Genomic DNA, 20,031 nt, shown 5'->3' on the forward strand with positions numbered 1-20,031 from the left:
ACACCTCTGCATATACCGATACTGTTTTTTCTGCTAAAAAACAAAATAAATGTTTTAACATTAATTTTGAAAAATTGCTTTTTAAATTTCCCCATTGTAGATTTTAGCTTAGTGGTTATTTGCAATTTTATTTCGGTCGTTAATTAAAGTCCTAGGGAGATCGTGTGCAATGGGCTCAGATGAGTAGCAATGTTAATCGGCAATGGGCTTGTTTTCATCTCGGAAGGAAGAATTGATTATTTAAATGGTTGATCATGATGTGTAATATTGCCAACATTTATGAATCAGCATGCTAAATGTTGTGGCGTAGCTTACGCGCTTTTGCTGACATTAACGCTTTTTATTGTTGTACCGCCGTTATAAACATAGAAAATATGTTATTTTAATCTCTCATTCCTTTTGTCTATGTTTGTCCTCTTTGTGTGATTGTTCATGTACTCTGTGGCATGGAAAGAATTCCAAAGCCATCAATTCCTTCCTGACCAAGAAGTACAATGGCTCGGTAAGCAAAACATTTATTTACTAATCACAATCACTGCTTTAACTGTCTTAAATATTGACAACACAATGAAACCCTGGACATTTGTGTCCGCGAAGACCATTGATGCTAAGGAAAAGCTTGCCTTGTAAAAATTGCCTTTATTTTTGTATGAGTGGAGGAGATGAATGTAATCCACAAAATAAGCATATGCTAAAAAATAATTAACAAATAATCTCTTGCAATTTGTAGACTGAGCGTGTGCGAACTGGCCTACTCTTCTGATGGACCTTTGGCCAAAGTCCGTGTCCCAAATTATTAAGAATTCTTTTGCAGGGTCTACGTTGCAGAAAATTAATGCTGGATTTCGATTCGCTTCTTTTTTTCGGACCTCGCTTATCTCTCTCTCTCTTCAACCCCACGCTCCCCTCTCACATCAACGGACAAAAAAATCCCGGTCCCCCGAACCCCGCCCCTTTCCCCCTTTGTTGTTTTGTGTTCAATGTCCGACCACTAGATGGCATTTCTCCAGAGTCGCTCCATCTCCTTGGTGGACATGTACATCGACAACTCGGAGCCCTCTGAGAACGTCGGCCAGATCCACTTCAGCCTCGAGTACGATTTCCAGAACACGACGCTCATTCTACGCATCCTGCAGGTGAGGAAATTGCTCCTTCTCTTGCACCCGCCTCTGCTCTGTGTGTGGCTTGAAGTGGTACTTAGCGAGGGGTGGGCAGGCGGCGAACGTGGCACTAAAACGTCGTGCAGGGACGGCCTTAATGGAAGAATCCTCCCTTAAAAGGGGTCGAGTGTTTTTATCAAGCTCTAAATTCTAAGTTCTCTTTTAAAGTTGCACGTCTACCTCGTCGGGTTGAAACTTAACTTTCTACTTAGCATTATTTAATTATTTCTCTGGCTTTCTTGAGAGCTTTGGAGAGGAGGGAGGGGTCGAGTGTGCGGCGTGAGAGTAGATTGGGGGCGATTTAACTGATTGAATTTTTAATTGCCGTCCTTGGGGAGCCAGAATCTTGAGTGTATGTACTGTTTATCTTGAGGTATGAATTTTGTGTCACTGAGAGTTAATATTTAGTAACTTATTTGTGTGCATAAATATTAATTATTTGACGGCAAAATATGTAACAATTGGACTTTTAAAGAGGTGAATGTAGATGAGCAAAAAAGTGCAATGAACGCGTTATTTTGCGGAGTTAGCTTTTATACGTGCTCATGGTCCAACGTGAGTGGGTTGGAATTGATAATTGAGATATGGTTACAAAAGAACTCAGAGGAAAATTTACCATCTGGGAGATACTTTAAATGGTTTTAAAATAATTGTTGTGTTGTTATCATTATAAAGATATCAAGTTCGGTCTGCAGAGTGACTGACTCTTTTCAGCGAGTCATTTCCATTTATTCAATTAACTACTTGCTATGTTATTTTCTTATCATTCACCTCAAACATATGATACATTTTCTTTTGTTATATATATATTCATATATATGTATTCATATACACATATAATTTTACGAATGGCGAAATTAATTGAAAAAAAACTTTGAAATTGTGAATCTTGTTCTAGAAATATATTGTTTCTTTAAATGAAAAAAATAACTGTAAGACCTTAAAAGTTATCTAACATTATCTGACATTTTTTTGTGATTATTTTGGTCAAAACTCAAATATTAATCATAGATCACCGTGTATCACAACTAATTTTTCACGTAATATTTAATTTTCAAATAATGTAAGTCAAACAAAATATGAGTTATATTGGTTCGGTATTTTCATTAGAGAGCCTATTCGAATTAAAATCTTAGCAATATTTTAATGTGATAATATTTGAAAATATAAATATTAAATAAATAATCGAAATCCATTCCAAATTACTGATGAACTACATGACGGTGATACATTTGAAATTGTAAATTCAATATTGTATGTAGAAGCTTTAATAGGAATATCGCTTAATTCGACATTAATGGCAATCATGAATATTGTTTGAAGTAGTCATGAAAATTAACACATTCTCAAGCTGACTGGCATAAACTGCGTTCAAAATAACACTTGCTCAAACGTCAGATTTAGTTCATTTTTCAAATATCGATGCACGCTTGACTAAACGACTGACATTCGTAATAATGGCTGAAAGGATAAGAGTTATCGTTTTTAAAATGACTTTTTCCTCTTAGATCTTGGCACCCATGAACATTACGCACGCATTTACTTTTATTTAACGAATTTAGTTTTTGACCCACCGTATATTTTCTTTCGTGATAGAAGTATTGGTAATCTTGTAGATTCTAGTGCTGCAATTTTAATTTTCTGTATATTTTGGCCTCCATATTAGGTATCTCTCGGGAAACACAATGCAATAACTCAAGCGGAATTATCTGATTAATCGTACCAACTATTCACCTCGTCATACAAGTGTGTATCTTTCCACATGAGAAGGGATCCAGGATCCGGTTTGACTCAGCACAGAAAAGGGGGAGTGAAGCGAAATGGTCTGCTTAAAATCCCAGTAGACAGGAGATCGATTACGTCAGAAATCGTTCCTCGGATTTCGGAATGAATCTTGAAGCAGCAGTTTTTCGTCTTCCTAGGGAGTGATTCTGTAGGGATATACCTTATGTCAAGATGGCATTTGGCAATTGTGGCACGCTCACCATTCTTAGGCATTCTGCATTATTTTCAATTAACACGGATTTTAGATGCACCATGTTATAAAAATGGCGTTAAATGATGGCTTATAGACTTAAAAACTTTGAAATAGAGATTCGTCAATAAGAATATTTTATTATATTTGCTTATTGCTAATAAACTGAAATGCATTGAAATTAGAAATAAATTGAATTTTGTTAATTTTGACTTTGAACTCTTACCCACTAAATATTTAACTTCTCTTGTATGGGCCAAGGAGGTAACGTTAATTATTTAAAAATAAATATATTTAAAATATTGGCGGTGATGTTCACATACTTACTGTATTTCATTGCTCGTTTCAAAACTATTTTTGCCTAAAATCAGATACATACTTCAATTTGTTGTCCAAATAACAGAACTAATTACATAGCGTCAAATATAATGAAATTTATTTGAGTTCTTAATATTTTTATTTGAAAGAAATATCATTTGGCATATTTTCTAATTGATTCAAGCTCTTTTGATTAAAATATTTTTGCAATGACATATGGTATGTTTCTTTCTCATCTTGCAAAACAAGTTTAAATGTCGTTGATATTACTAAAAACACAGAATACAGAACTTAAAGCAAAATACACAAAAGCCATGTGAACCTTTGTAAAGAATGATATAACTTTGCAGGGAAAGGAGCTGCCAGCAAAGGATCTTTCGGGAACATCCGATCCTTACGTGAGAGTCACGCTCCTGCCGGACAAAAAGCATCGACTGGAGACAAAAATCAAACGGAGAACGTTAAACCCTAGATGGAATGAAACTTTCTACTTTGAAGGTGCGTACTCTCTACATAAGTCTTCCTTCAACCAAGCAGTACTTACATTATTTTTTATCATTGCAAAGTTACTTTGCAATTGGTTACTTAATATTTTGGATGTATTATCAAATTCTCCTTGCCCGCGATATTATGCATCATTTATTCCGGAATTTTAATTAAGACCTCCCTTGTTCATCTGTCAAACTATACTAAATACTTAGAAAAAATATACAATTTTTTGCCTTATATGAAAATATGTGATTATTATTATATGCAAATATGTATATATATGTATATATATAAATATATATATATATATATATATATATATATATATATATATACATTCAATTAAGGATACATTAAATACGCATAAAATAGGCTGATTTTGTGACTTTCCGTGTTTTATGTACTTTTTATTACAGTATGATGTAAACAATGACCGATGGCATAATATTTGTAGCAATTCAAACACAAAAGTTTAGCATGGAGACTTAAAAAAGAGAAATGGGTGTTCTATTAACCCTATTAACGCAGCAGGTTAATGCGTAACAGTTGATAAGCCATTTGACAGTCATTATCTCATGGTTAAAATTCTGAGAATAAAGATAAATAAAATTGAATAAGAGGCTTTTAACCCTTAAAAATTCACTTTATATCATCCAAGAAGTAGCACCAAAACTGTTGATGATAATTAAGCAGACGCAAAAATTCAGTTTCCATAGAGCTACAATTTTGTTGTGTAATATATCAGTTAATGCCATTATAATGAAAGTTATGGATCTGGTAAAAACCCAAAGTAATTTCTTTAAACAAGGGAAATTGGTTTAATTTGAGCTCGATCTGAAAGTTTCTTTTAACTTCAAAAATGGCCGAAACTACATGATAGAATGACAGCCCATCCCGTAAAGTAACACTTTTTGTAGAGGTGGCACCTGGTACAAATGATTGATCAGTAAAAAAGCGGGTGACTAATGTACAAGACCTCTTCTCTTTTCTTTCCCATAGATTGAATAGATTAAATAAGTTCTCTAAGTCATTTGCTTCTAAAATGCGTATTGTGATAAATTTGCTGAAGCTGTTACAACAAAAGGGATTTTCATAATGATAGTGTCATTTTGCTTTCAGTTGAATTATTTTTTCTCGTGTATTCGGAAAAAAATTAGATAACTCTTGTAACCTCACTTAAGGTAATTTAATATTCTGTTTGTTCAACACATCTGAGATTCCTCTTTGAAATCCAAGATTACTTCTCACTCACTAAAAAAATGCATGAGTTTCGTTAAAAGTTACTCTCTTCGAATTTCCCGCAGGTTCTTTGAATTTATCATGAAGTCAGTTTGTTTTTAAAAAGCGAAATACCAGCTCGTACCATGTTATTTTCAGGTAAATACTTTAATACCGTGGATTAGGACATTTTTTTATTTTAATACCAAATACTAAGGGATGAACGATATTATTTAAATTTATTTAATCCATTTCCTTTTTTATTTCTCATTTTTATTTCTTAAAAAAAACCCACCTTCAGAGAGCAAGAGAAACCAGGTACACTAAATACGAGGGTCATCCGGAAAGTAGTACCCGTTCGTGAAATAAAGACACAAAAGTAAATATTAACAAACATAAAAAATTTTATTTGAAAGAGGATACTTTAAACTACTTCTCAACATAATCTCCAAGCAAATTAAGGCATTTGTCATAACGTGTGACAAGTTTCTGTATTCCTGCTGCATAGTCCTTCGCCGCCAGCTCATTGAGATACGCGAGGGACCCATCTTGCACAAATTTTTGCATAATGCAGATGGTGTTTAACAATTTCATGAACAATTGTTCGAGAAACATTGGGAAAATGCTCACAGATGTCATCAATTGTGACGCGCCGATCGTTCCTCACGAATTCGTCAACTGAGCTCACCAGTTGGTCTGTAATGACAGACGGTCTCTCCGAACGCTCATCGTCGTGTGTGTTCCCCCTCCCCATGTTGAAGTTGCGACACCACCGCCGAACAGACGACTCGTCCATTACATTGTCTCCATACACCTCCTTTAATTGGCGATGAATATCACATGGGCGAACGTTTCTTGCATTGAGGAATTTAATCACTGCCCTCACTTCACAACTGGCGGCGTTCTCAATTTTTTTAAACATTGTAAACAATCACAGAAACAACACAGGCAATGCTAGCGTCACGCAACTCGGCTCAGAGAAGGCAGACAAGCCACTGAAGCTATCTGACCTCGTCCAGCGGCTACTCGCGTCGTCAGCACTTCATGCGGCACGAACGGGTACTACTTTCCGGATGACCCTCGTATGAAGCAAGAATCTTCTTTTAGGAGATTTATTTAAAAGCACCATTTGTTTATTGTTCATCAAGGATATCTGCCCTTTCTGCTGACCTCCAATGTCGTGCGTCATCAATCGATTAGTTTTATAGCAATATTTTTCTTCATTCAGTGTAACAAACCAATTGCAGAATAATTAAAGATATCAGGAGTGTTGAATGACCACACATACTTTATTTATCCCAAGACAAACATTAATTCTCGATGAGTAAAACAGTTATCTTAGAGATATAATCTTTAGTTTGGGCAACGATCCAATTGCTCTAACCTGGTTCTCTAATAAATTAAATGGAACAAGGTCATGAGTTAAAGAGTTACTAACGTGAAGAATTGAAAAATAATCCTTCCGTGTTTTAATTGGAGTAAGTGCGCACAGTTGCTAGTTTCATTCCGTTATGATATTTAAGACCTTTAATTGAATACGATCGGAGATATAATTTTCTCGGATGTATTTCAGAGCATTTCATTTGCCAAGTACGTTTTTTTTCGATTTTAATTCGATATATAAGGTTATAAAATCTTACACTTATTCTGTACTGTAAGTTATTTTCTGCGTTGATTTCTTACAATAATCTTATTAGATACAGTTTCCGCAAAATGCTATCTATTAATTGGCAAGTTTGTGCTTGGTAAGGATAAATTGAGCTTCTAACGGTCTTTTTATGACTGACTAATTTAAATAATATCCCTAGAGCCGAAAAGGAGATTTCCTTTACATTTCAGGGAAACACACAGTGGTCAAGTAAGTGCTTAAATATACATTCAGGTGAAAATTATGTACCATATGTGTTCCACAAGTTCATTATTTTTTTGCTGACACATATGCCCCATAACTTTATGTGATTTTTTTGGAATTAATTAAGTCAGTAAGGGATTTTAGTTTTCCTCTTACTCTTCATGATTTCTTTTTCACTATTTTAAATTTTATTTATTGTTTTAAGCGGTCATAATGTGCGTAGGTCCAATATCTCCGCTACATTAATCGAAACGTGACTTACAAGCTTTTTTGAATGAATATTTAACCTTTCAAGCATCCTGTACTTTCTATTTGAAGAGTAGTTCTCTTTCAATTTTAATTAATCGTGGAAATGATTATGCATGTTAACTTTTGATCGCATATTTAAAATCACACAAAATATTTAAAAGCTTTGAAAAATATATTAACCTTCCATATATCTCAGAAAAGTTATTCCATCGTTTACCAATAGTATGAACATTTATTTAATAAAGGTGCTTGTAAATAAATTTAATAATTGAAATTTTTTAACTCATAACAACAATAACTAGAGAAATTAGATGATGGTTTTAAGATTCAGTCAACCTAATTGTGACCTATTATTTTTCTATTTTGCTTTATTGAGTAAAACCATTTTATTTATTGAGATAGATTCTGATTTCAAGTCCTGGGAAATTACGTAAACTTACGGTAATTCAGAAGAAATAAGCGCCACAGGAACAGTTAAGGAATTTATGTAATTATTAATGCATAGCTGTATATAATTTATTATGCTTTACTTAATGATACTCCATATCCATACTCATTTTCCATCCATACTCATTTTCCGTTTTATAATATAGGTCAAGCAAATCAAAAATAACAAAGATGGAATCAAAAAGTTGGCGAAGTTGCATTCTTTTACACAGTGAGATTTTATCGAGCCTCAGAAGAAAAACTAGTAACAGACTCCATGTTATGGAGAGTATTTATAATTATCCATATGGTAATATTTTCCTTGAAAAATGTGCATCCTTCGAGTCAGTTATACTATAATTCTCCCGCATTTTCTTCGTCGCAGAGTTCGCATTATTTACCCCTCCAAACTGATTCGCTTCGAACTTAAAATATTTTTTCTCTCTAATAACTGAGAACTGAATGAAAAAATGTTTTATTCTTTTTTAACAGATCCCTCAAATCCCCACAAAATCGCTTCGGAGTTGAAGCAATTGTTTCGCATAAATTACAGCAATTCCCACGAAAATTGTTGGTTATGCACTTTGCCTGAAAGGACTGGCTCATTCTGTACACCATCGCTTTCCCATCGGAGTTCAGGAGATTTGGAATTAGCTGTCCCGCAAAATACACCGGGTAAAAGTTCTTGCCACGTACTTACTCGTACGTGCAAGTTGTGGGGAAAGGTGGAGGCGATTTACGCCGAAGCTAGAATATTTTAGTAGACCCAAATTATCTTTTGTCTGCACCTGAACGGATGAGTGAGCGTGCGCTCCGATTCACGCAGAACCGTTACGCCCTTCCCAGTTTTTCATTCACCAGCGAATTAGAATGCGAATGAGGAGCAAGTTAGACCATCTCGTGGGAGAGGAGATTTTACGTACTTTTTATCGCCGTGTTCAAAATTATGCAACCAAAAATCAACAAGTGGTTGAACGGCAGCGAACGATTCGTGGCATGCTCTCACCCGTTGAACATGAGCACGACTCGGGTCTCCCTGCCTGTCTTCGCACTCGTGATTTAAAAAAAGCTCGTTTTCCTTGCTCCGTCGCAAACACTTGTCTGGCTTAGTTTTTATCGTCTTATGAAATGATTCGTTTTATTGCAATGAGTGAGGTTGCTTCTTCTTCCCTGCAAAAGGGGAAAATGGTGATTCTCTGCGAATTGAATCTTTGATCCTACCAACTAGGAAACATTTATAAAACCAAAAACTTGTTATCCCCAAATGGAGCGTTCAAGTACCGAATTATATGTATTTAGTAGCCCTAACTTTGAATTGAATGATTTTATTTTCATTCCGCTACGAATTGATTGGTATTTAAATATTTACCAACAATATCAATATCAGATGCTGGAAATGAGAGATGAAACTAAAACACTATAAACTATAAATTATATCTAGGTAACCATTTGATCCTGTTTTTGTGTGGATATTTTTTTAATTTTGATAAATTCAGGCTAAAAATAATTTGAAGCGTACTTAGACTCGTTTTGAAGTCCTTGGGATTGAAACACTACGATATTCAAGTGGGAGCAAAAAAACAGTAGCAATTGGGTTACAATAGATAAATAAATACATATATATATATATATATATATTTATATATATATATATATATATATATATATATATATATATATATATATATATATATATATATATATATATATAATGGGCTGACACAATATAACACAAATAGAAAAGAATAGACACATTTAAAAGAACACTCACACGTTAAATTGTTCGAGCTTTCGGCCCTCTCAGAGGCCTTCTTCAAGAGAGACTGAGTGAAAGAAGGCCTCTGAGAGGGCCGAAAGCTCGAACAATTTACCGTGTGAGTGTTCTTTTAAATGTGTCTATTCTTTTCTATTTGTGTTATATTGTGTCAGCCCATTATTGTGCCGCTCGTGTGAGTTTTTCCGTACAATCGTTGTATATATAAATATATATATATATATATATATATATATATATATATATATATATATATATATATATATATATATATATATATATATATATATGTGTGTGTGTGTGCGTTCTTTTTTTCGAACATTTTTGATTCTTATCATATCCTACAGGTTCTTGAGATAAGCGTCTAAATGTTACCGAATCATTAATTTGGGAAAGCCAGTAGCTTCAGACTTGATCACTTTTAAGAGGTATAACAATTAATTTTTTTGACTTTTTCGTAATGGCGATCCATGATACGATTAACCCGGTAAGGCACTACTGAGGAACGCACGTAGCGACAGGAACGGTGTTAAGTTTGGTGTATTTAAATTTGAATAAAGGTGGTAGCGTTTTCGCTTCATTAATAACAGTGAGGTTTGCGCGCTATGAAGATTCAAGATTACGTCTCCGGTCGAACAGGTATTTTAAGTTTATCTGATTCTGAGCCATATTGTTTCAATAGTTGAAATTTTTCGTGGTTTAACGTGGAAAATTTTAGTTACAGTGAGCCAGAAATTTTTCGATTAATGGTAAACTTGTAGCCATTGCCGTGTTCTTAGGGTGCAGAAAATGATAACTTTTAGTCAAATCATATGCACTTACTGGCAGTTTCAGACGTAAAATGCTACTGGTTCTGTGAAATAAAGAATTTCCAATGACAAATGTATGTAATTAAGTGATATAATTATTTATACTAGAAGTTTAAGCTATAAAGTTACTCCTTGTTTAAATTTGTATTTATTACCAGCACTTCATCAATTTAGCTCAACTGTGTCAAGTGCCTAAGTTAAACGATTGATTACATGATCCAAGGGGGCTGTTTTTAACTTCAGGGTGCGTTCCCAAAGTAATGCATTTGAATTTCCCGAACCGCTTGTATTGATTGGAATGGAATTGAACCATAGGTGAATGGATGCTAAGCTTTGCCGCTAAGTCGGTTTCATTGCTCTCCAAGCTGTGAAAGCGGCAGGACGTCAGTTATTGTTAACCTCTGCGCGCCGACCGTGTCACGAAAAAAATAGAATCGACGATCGAGCAGCGTTATGCGCATAAGTTTTTTGCTAGAGTGAAAAAATCTCTTCAGGATACTAACAAAATGATTTGTAAGGTTTACGGGGACTCTGCTCTGTCCCAAGATTAAACCTCATCTATAAACTATCTTCGAGATGAGGATAGTAGTTAACCCAATCGATATATTCCATAGTGATCTAAAAGATCACTTTGGTATATATGGAGTAGTAAAGATCACTATGGAATATATCGATTGGGTTAACTACTATCCTCATCTCGAAGATAGTTCTTGATAAATGAGAGGATTCGAACTTTCTGGAAATAAATCAACATAATCTATGATGAATAACTGATCATAGCTCTTTTCTACTTGATAATTTTTTTTATTTAAAGACCGGGTTTCGATGTATTATATCATAATCAGGATCAGTTATTCATGATGTTCGACTTCCACCACATCACCCCTGGAGTTACTCAATTTACAATCTATGATGAAGCAATTGTTTTTATAGTAATACTTATTCCCATTGCTGTATACTTTTAATTAATAGCGCAAGTTCTCTGATTTATTTTTTATTAATAGTACATTTTATCAGCCATGTTTGTTTTAACTATTTAAACATATATCATCAGCGTTTTGTAAAAAATGTCAGGTAAATTTCACCATGAATATTTATTTAATTATATTGTTTTGATTTATCCACTTTTCTAAAGAAATGGCTAAACTTCATAGGAGCCTAGCAATTAGAGCGTTTAGTGATGAATAGGATCCCGGTTTCGAGTGCTATAGCTGCGAAGCCACTCAAGATGCTGAGTTCTACTCTCAATTATCAAATCAATTTCTTGGGTTCATCACTGTGACTTTTTATGATAGGGTCCCATTTCATTGTATTTTATTATCAACTATGCCATTATAAGTATTATTCTTAGGTAATGAGTGAAGTGGTGTTTATTTTTCAATCAATAACTCATCAATTTAATAGTTTTCTCCGTAATTTACTCTATCTTTATTTAGAATTTTGGGGAAGAAAGCAAGATGTGATTAAAATGTTTTAATCAGTGTGAAGAATTTTTCTAAAACACTTACTAATCATATAATATACCTACTCATATATTGTAAAGCATTGATTAAATGAAGCTTGAGTAATTGCAGTGATTGTTGACTGTAAACAACAGGATATAATTATTCAAGTTGGATGTGTTCTTTCATTATTTAACAATTCTTCGGTCTCAAGAATGTAGTGTTATATGCATGATTTTCAACAGTAACGAAATTATACTTCAAGTCCTGCGGATTTAGCTGAAGCAACTGTATACCTGCCTTGGGCCAGGGCACGTTTTTGGTCAATTGTGAGTCATCACGGCACCCACCTTGTAAATATATTTCTCATGTAGAAATGTCGAAGTATTATATTATCTTACCCTTTACTCAAGATGTCTATAGCACGAACAAATTAACGCACCCTTTACTACCGTTTATTTTGAAATCATGAATTTCATCGATGATATCTGGAGTAGTAACTCCTGAAGGGGGATTGTACGTTCAGCGTCAATGTAAAAAGTATTGAAAAACTTATCAACATTTCTAATCGAAGTTGAATACTCAGTATTTTTTTATCAAGTTTACCATAGTCTCCTGAGAATTTATTTACACAAAGTTTTGATGAATTAATGTTTTTACCAGCGAATGAATTACACCTTCATTATTTTCTGTAATAATTCAACTTGCTCTATTTGACAACCTCTAAACACACCAATAATTCCTGTAATTCACCAATCTGTCAGATACTTGGTGCATGTTCCTGAAAGAGATAATATTGACTAAAAATAACTTAGATGCCCACAAGTAGTACCGTCTCCCATACTTTGCACGGACTTTTCAAATTATCTTCAAATGTGGTCTAAAGATTAAAGGTAAATTAAAAATTGAGTATTCTGAATACATTCATTGTCTACCTCAAACAACTAATGCTAATGGGGATTTTTAATTTAAAACCCTTGCAATAATTTACTTATATACCTTCGTTTTTGTATATTTTCAGGTTTCCCAATTCAAAAACTGCAGAGCCGAGTACTCCACCTACATGTATTCGACTATGACAGATTCTCGAGGGACGACTCTATAGGAGAAGTCTTTCTACCTCTCTGCCAGGTGAGTCATGAACCATTTTAACTGAATACCTGCACCCGTTGATATGACAGGATTTTAATGGTTTTCATTTATGATTCTTACAAAAAACTGCATCTATTAATGATCCATGCAGCGAAATTAAAAACAATATAATTCAATAATTAAAAAACCATTCATTCAGCCTTTGGGATGGTACGGTACTCAATAAAAATGTCATATCCCAGATGTTTAACATAACTTATAACTATATATATATATATATATATATATATATATATATATATATATATATATATACGATATGTATATATATGTACAGGGACGCACCCAAAAGTGGTAGGACTGATCTTCTCTGGCGCGAACGTAGCGGTGGAGGGGGATCTCCCTGGCAGGGTAAAGTGGAGGGGGCTCTGAGAAACAGACCAACACCAACCTCAGTCGCCTGCGGGCTGTCGTTGAGTGAGGACACCGTTTTTAGTGAAGCAAGTTTTTTGTCCGCGTGGAAAAACAAAATGAATCTCAATTTAGAACAACGTTATTCCGTGAATTTTTGTGCGAAACTCGGGAAGACGGCAACTGAGACCCTCGATATGATCAAGCAGGCTTATGGGGACACTGCCTTAAGCCGTTCCACAGTATTTGAGTGGCACAAGTTGTTTAAAGAGGGTAGGGAGCTCGTTGAAAACGACCATCGCTCCGGCAGGCCGTCGACGGCAAGAACCGACACGAATGTGGACAGAGTAAGGACATTGCCGAACACAGACCGACGCTTAACCAGTGAAGACATTTCAGACCAGTTGGGTCTGTCTGCATCTAACGTCCAACGCATTATTTCACAGGATTTGGCCACACGCAAGGTGTGCGCCAAGATGGTGCCGAAAATTCTGAGTGTCGACCAACAGGCAACTCGTGTGCGCATTTCCGAAGAAGTGTTAGCAAATTTGCAGCGAGATGAAAATTGTTTGGACAATATGATAACTGGTGATGTAACATGAGTTTTTCAATATGACCCCGAAACGAAAAGACAATCCGCGGAATGGCACACTTCCGCGTCCCCACGTCCAAAAAAGGCTCGCATGAGCAAATCAAAAATCAAAATGATGTTGATTGTGTTTTTCGACCGTCATGGAGTGGTTCACAAGGAGTTTGTCCCACCAGGGGAGACTGTGAATGGGAACTTTTACGTGCAGGTGCTCACCCGTCTCCGAAAACGCGTGAAAAGAGTCCGACCGGCCATCGCAAACTGCTGGGTGCTTCATCATGACAACGCGCCGTGCCATGGTGCGCTCGTCATCAGACAGCTCCTGGCAAAATACGGCGTTGCCACGTTGCCGCACCCGCTCTATTCTCCCGATCTGGCACCACCGGACTTCTCCTTCTTCCCCCTGATGAAAAGACAGCTCAAGGGACGACGTTTTGACTCGATAAAGGCCGTTCAAGAGGCTTCGTCGAGGGTCATCAACGGCATCCCCAAAGAAAATTTCCATCGGGCGTACGGGGAATGGGAGCAACGTTATACTAAGTGTGTAGCAGCTCAAGGAGCATACTTTGAAGATTATTAAGTCGATGTAAGTATATCGTCAATAAAATTCTTGTAAAAAAATCAGTCCTACCACTTTTGGGTGCGACCCTGTATATATATATATATATATATATATATATATATATATATATATATATATATATATATATATAGTATATATATATATATATATATATATATATATATATATATATATATATATATATATATATATATATACTATATATATATATATACCCGTTCCCCACCCTCACCTGAGCAGTCTGAGACATGTACAGGTTGCGGATTTGCCTCCTTTCTCTCCAATCTATTCCTATTTTCTGCAATATACTCATTAGTTTTTCCCAGTTCACTCTATCAAAAGCTTTTTCGAAATCTACGAAACAGGCAAATACCTCCTGGTTGTGTTCTATATTCCTCTCGATTAATAATCTCATTACTGCAATGGCATCTCGCGTACCTCTTCCCTTCCTAAACCCACACTGATCCTCCCCTAAGTAATCATTTGCCTCACTCTCTATCATTTTGTTTATGATCCTTGAGAACAACTTTAGCTGCGTGTGATATCAAACTTATCGTCCTGTAGTCCTCACATGATATATATATGTATATATACATATATATATATATACTACCTTGATCAAAAAGTTCCCGGAATAACCACCGTGTGGCGCTCCCATCGTTCCGATTTGAGTTCTGTTTTTTTTTGTTAAATTGGTACATCTGTTTTTGATATTCCCTTTAAATCTTAGTGTCATAACTTGACATTTGCAAAAGTTACGTAGCCAAGAGTACATCTATCTCTGTGTGTGTTGGCGATTTTTTACAATTGCAGAAATGGATTTAAATTTGCAACAACGAACTTGTATTAAATTTTGCGTAAAAAACGGATTTAGTGGCGCACGGACGTTGGAAATGTTGGAAAAGTGTTTCGGCAACGATTCTCTAAAAAAAACGGTCGTTTACCAGTGGCACGAGCGGTTCAGAAGTGGTCGTGAGTCAATCGAAGATGATGAACGCAGTGGCAGACCATCGACATCGAAAGTCGGTGAAAAAATTGATAAAGTAAAAGAAATGTTGGTCAATAACCGCAAATTAACCATCAGAGAAATAGCGGAGGACTTGAACATTGCCTATGGATCCGCCCAAGACATTGTGGTTAATGATTTGGGTTTCCGTCGTGTAGCAGCAAAGGTGGTGCCAAAAGACCTCAATTTCATGCAAAAAAGAGACCGTGTTGACGTCGCAAAAGACATGATTTGCGAGGCTGAATCCGATCCCACATTCATCAAAAGGATCATTACTGGAGACGAGACGTGGGTTTATGAGTACGACACGCAATCCAGACATCAGGCAATTGAATGGCGTTCACCAAATGAGCCGAGACCAAAAAAACCACGTCGTTTTCAGTCAAAAAAGAAGGCAATGCTGACGGTTTTCATGGATTACAACGGTGTAGTGCATCATGAATTTTTGCCAGAAGGCCAGACAGTAAACAAAGAGTATTATTTGGGCGTTATGAGACGTTTGCGTGAAGCAATTCGCCGAAAGAGACCAGAAATGTGGGCAGAAAACTCGTGGATTTTGCACCATGATAACGCACCGTCGCACAGTGCTATCATTATTCGTAATTTTTTGACGAAAAATGCAACAAATACCATCCAACAGCCACCGAATTCACCTGATTTGGCTCCCTGTGACTTCTTTCTGTTCAATCGAGTTAAAAAACCATTACGGGGAACGCGTTTTAGCAGCCGAGAGGAAGTAATGGAAAAATCGCAGGAAGCACTGATGGACATACCGAAAACCGAATATAAAAAATGTTTCGAGGATTGGATCAAGCGCTGGCATAAGTGTGTTGCAGTCGATGGGGATTACTTTGAAGGGGACAATATAGATTTAGATGAATAAACTTGTATTTTTAATTTTCTGAATAAATTCCGGGAAATTTTTGATCAAGGTAGTATATATATATATATATATATATATATATATATATATATATATATATATATATATATATATATATAATTTTCATTCTAATTAGGTGATACTTTCTGATCAAGGATGTCGTGATTTTGAATGATATATTTTTGTTTGACCATCAGGTTGACCTCTCGGAGAAGCCGTCCTTCTGGAAAGCGCTAAAACCGCCTGCGAAGGATAAGTGCGGAGAGTTGCTCACTTCCTTGTGCTACCACCCTAGTAACTCCATCCTCACGCTAACTCTGCTCAAAGCAAGGAACCTCAAGGCCAAGGACATAAATGGGAAATCGGGTGAGTATGTGGAAATAGTCTGCACCTGTCTTTCGCCAAATGCGTTAGCTTGTGAGGCGCATTCATCCCCAGCCTGAAACTTTAAAGCACTCGTTTGCGTCATACCAATTTCCATGTAATGAGTAAGATTGAAATGGATTCTACTTTGAACGTTGATTCTTCTATCGAATTGTTATTCCTGATGGCCTCAAGGTGTCGTCACGACTTTAAAAATGGGTACTAAATGAACAGCATTACAAATTATTTCCTAGCACTCAGGATTTGACGTTATCACTTCTTAAACTAAATCCTTTCATTTATATTACACTTTACACTCCATTGAATAATCTAAGAATAATATTAGATTTACTTTGAAATGCGATAAGATATTCCTTTTATTCATGTTTACCTGATTTACATACATAATTAAATTTGCATCAGTCATAAATTTATCAAATAAAGTGTATTAAATTTCGTTTTGGAGATGGAAATTATTACCTAATGAGATGAACATACCTGAAAATATCGTAACAGTAAATTTTCTTTATGCCCTTCCAGTCAATAGAATTTAGTGCTAGCGCCGTAAATGTAGGCAATTTGTTATACAGTTATGTGTACATTATGTATAACTTTAGGCGTTATTAATTTTGATTCTTGTCAAGATACCTCAATGCACTTTTGGCAATTTCATTTATGCGCTTGGAAATGAAGGGTTAAAATAAATACTGCTGTATCAAAAACAATTCACACTGCAAAAAACTCGACCGAAAGAGTCGCAACGAAGGTTATTCGGAATTCTACACCCATCTTCCATTTTCAAATTCGACCTCTCTTCACGACTTAATCATATCACTGAAAACATTTCGGAATTGAGATTGAAACCATTATAATATTTCCTCTTTTCAAGGAGATTTCAAGCCAAAGAGACCAGCATTTTGAATAAATATTCTCACCTTTTCTCAATTAAGGTAAAACCTGGATATTAACCTAATGGGTTTTGTCATGGGGGAACGGAGAGTTTGATGCCACATGGGCTACTTCAACTGTCTCTCTCCACTAGTTGGGTGGACTAGTCGTACATTAGATGGGTCCCTCATGGCCCCGATCATAATGGAAACTCAAAATGCTCCCTTGAGACCCTTGAAAACACTTGGGGTTCAAGGCACCTCTGGGTAGGTAGCTAACCAGTGGTATCTAGTAGATTACTATTAACCTGAAAGTTTAACGTAGAATGCGCAACAAACTAAAAATGTTGAAATTTGACTTTGACAGCAATTTTCTGATAACAATTAGATTTCCCCATGCAATAAGTACCCCTTTGCATCTGAAGACCTGAATTTTCAAGTCAGAGGATATTTTGTACCAAAAATGTTCCACTGGCAGAAAACGTTAAAATACAGCATGCACCTAATGCACATAGCTTTAGGAGATTTTAAAGTTTTATTATTAATATTAAAAAGTATTAAGGGAGCATTTTAAAAATATATTGGCACTACGTAGCATCAATGATTCAGAAAATTAGAATCAAAGTTTCAATAATTTCTTCTCACCTAGCCGTATACCTATTAAAGTTAATGTCAAGATTGTCCATTTGTATTTTACCATATGAATCGATTTATATGCTTCAATATCATTTATGGAATTCAGGAATTACGTACTATGTTTTTATGCACGTCAACTTTAATTTACGGGATCGCGTTGACGCGGTGGTTTACGTACTTGATTCCCACTAAGAGGGCCCGGGTTCTAATTTCGCCGTTGACAGATATTTTTCAGTAGTATCCCGATCCCTAATTGAGGTGCCTTGTGAAGAGTACTTTGAGTGAGTACGACGTCCGTTGGATGGGACGTTAAGCTGCGGACCACTTGGCGCCTTTCGACAAGAGCAGTTTAATGCCGACGCCGGGTTTCTCTCCACTTTTCATTCTTTTCTATCCATCCCTAATGGCGTTGACCTCAGCTGTCGGTCTCATAAAAACTATTACTACTTCTACAACTATTTTTATGCAATAGTTTACCATGTGATGAGTTTTGTTTTGAGTGGACTTAATTATATAGTGCTATTAATACACTTAATTTATTTTGCTCAATAACATTAAGCTATACTGTTAAGCTTTCTTTGGCTCCAAAAGCACTTTAAAGCTATCCATCAACTCAATAGATTTCGTCAAAAATATATAATATCCTATTCTCAAATCTTTTATGCTTTTATCAAGTGTCCTATTGAACAAGATATTGAATTGCAATGAAATCACCAGGAACATTACAAATATTTACCCATTCCCTATACTTTACATCTTTACTTAGGTACGATACTGAATTTTACTTCTGTTTACAATGTTTAAATGATTGATAGGCAAAAATAATAAATTGATTATTTTCTGTTCAATTTTTATTTTTAAATCGTCTAAAGTTTTTTTATAAAAGCTATTGTAATTTGTGTAAATGTAATTTTTATGCAATGATTTTAATTTATTTTGATTGATTAGTTTCATTCATTCTCTCTTGGTATTGAAAACATTAAATGAAATCCATGTCCTCAGTTCAACACAGTTGCACTACCTGCTATGCCAGTGTTTGAATTAAAAATAGCGTATTTATTTATTTTAATTAGCTGCTTAGCAATGAACGGATTTTATTGATACATTTCAAGTTTTATTGCGTATAATATTACATATAAGTGGGTGATTATGCATTTTTGATCTCCGTCTACAAATGAAATTCTCATCAGGACCGTGGAATAATGAGATTAATGTCCAGTAAAGCCGATGCGTGTATACATTTTTGGCCCACAACTGACATTATTGAAATGTTTTATTCCTGGGCAGGTGAAAAGAACCAATTGTTTTCGCAAATTAAATCCAGTGGCTCTCTTTGTTTAAGGATTCATGAGCAGTCTTGTATTTAAATTTTCATGACCCCGCATTGAATGTCCGCAGCAGACAGGGAGTCGTGGGTGTGCGTTTTCGTCCCTGCATTATTCTTCCTTTTTGTGATGCACGAGAGAGCCCTGAAAGGTCAATAGGCGCCCACTGTGTCATTTTCGCCCACTGCTACCGGGGAACCCGTTAGCAGAGTATCATTTTCTTTCGTGTTTACAATATCGAGCTGCGCATCAAGAATAAGTACAACAAGGGGAGGGGAGGGCGCGAACTCCGCTTCCTCCTTCCCCTCCCCTCAGAACTCTCACATTTTCACAGGGTAAGGAAGCCGATTCACAGTGGTGTGAGCCCGAGGATATGTTCCTTAAATATATGACCCCGCTCCTTCAGCGAAACTCAGTAACGGGCGTTTATTTTCAGGATCGATGGCTGCTGATCCCCGTTTGACATGCTTTTTTGAGAGTTGTTTTCCAACCTCCCTCATCATTTCAACCTTTTATCACCGTTTTCTATTGTACATTACCCAAA

The 20,031-nt window shown here is 35.7% G+C and overlaps 1 protein-coding gene across 1 annotated transcript in view; it reads left to right on the forward strand.

Annotated features, from left to right (window-relative positions):
• The first annotated feature begins 995 nt into the window (after nt 1-995).
• Syt7 (Synaptotagmin 7) overlaps nt 996-20,031 on the forward strand; it is a 34,384-nt gene continuing 15,348 nt past the window's right edge. The window contains exons 1-4 of the mRNA XM_071585208.1: nt 996-1,136; nt 3,804-3,951; nt 12,734-12,843; nt 16,474-16,642. Coding sequence (XP_071441309.1) covers nt 996-1,136; nt 3,804-3,951; nt 12,734-12,843; nt 16,474-16,642 — 568 coding nt within the window. The remainder of the gene's footprint in view (nt 1,137-3,803; nt 3,952-12,733; nt 12,844-16,473; nt 16,643-20,031) is intronic.

This window comes from Hetaerina americana, unplaced genomic scaffold, assembly GCF_022747635.1.
Source record: "Hetaerina americana unplaced genomic scaffold, ioHetAmer1.1.p SCAF_2, whole genome shotgun sequence".
Lineage (NCBI taxonomy): Eukaryota > Metazoa > Arthropoda > Insecta > Odonata > Calopterygidae > Hetaerina > Hetaerina americana.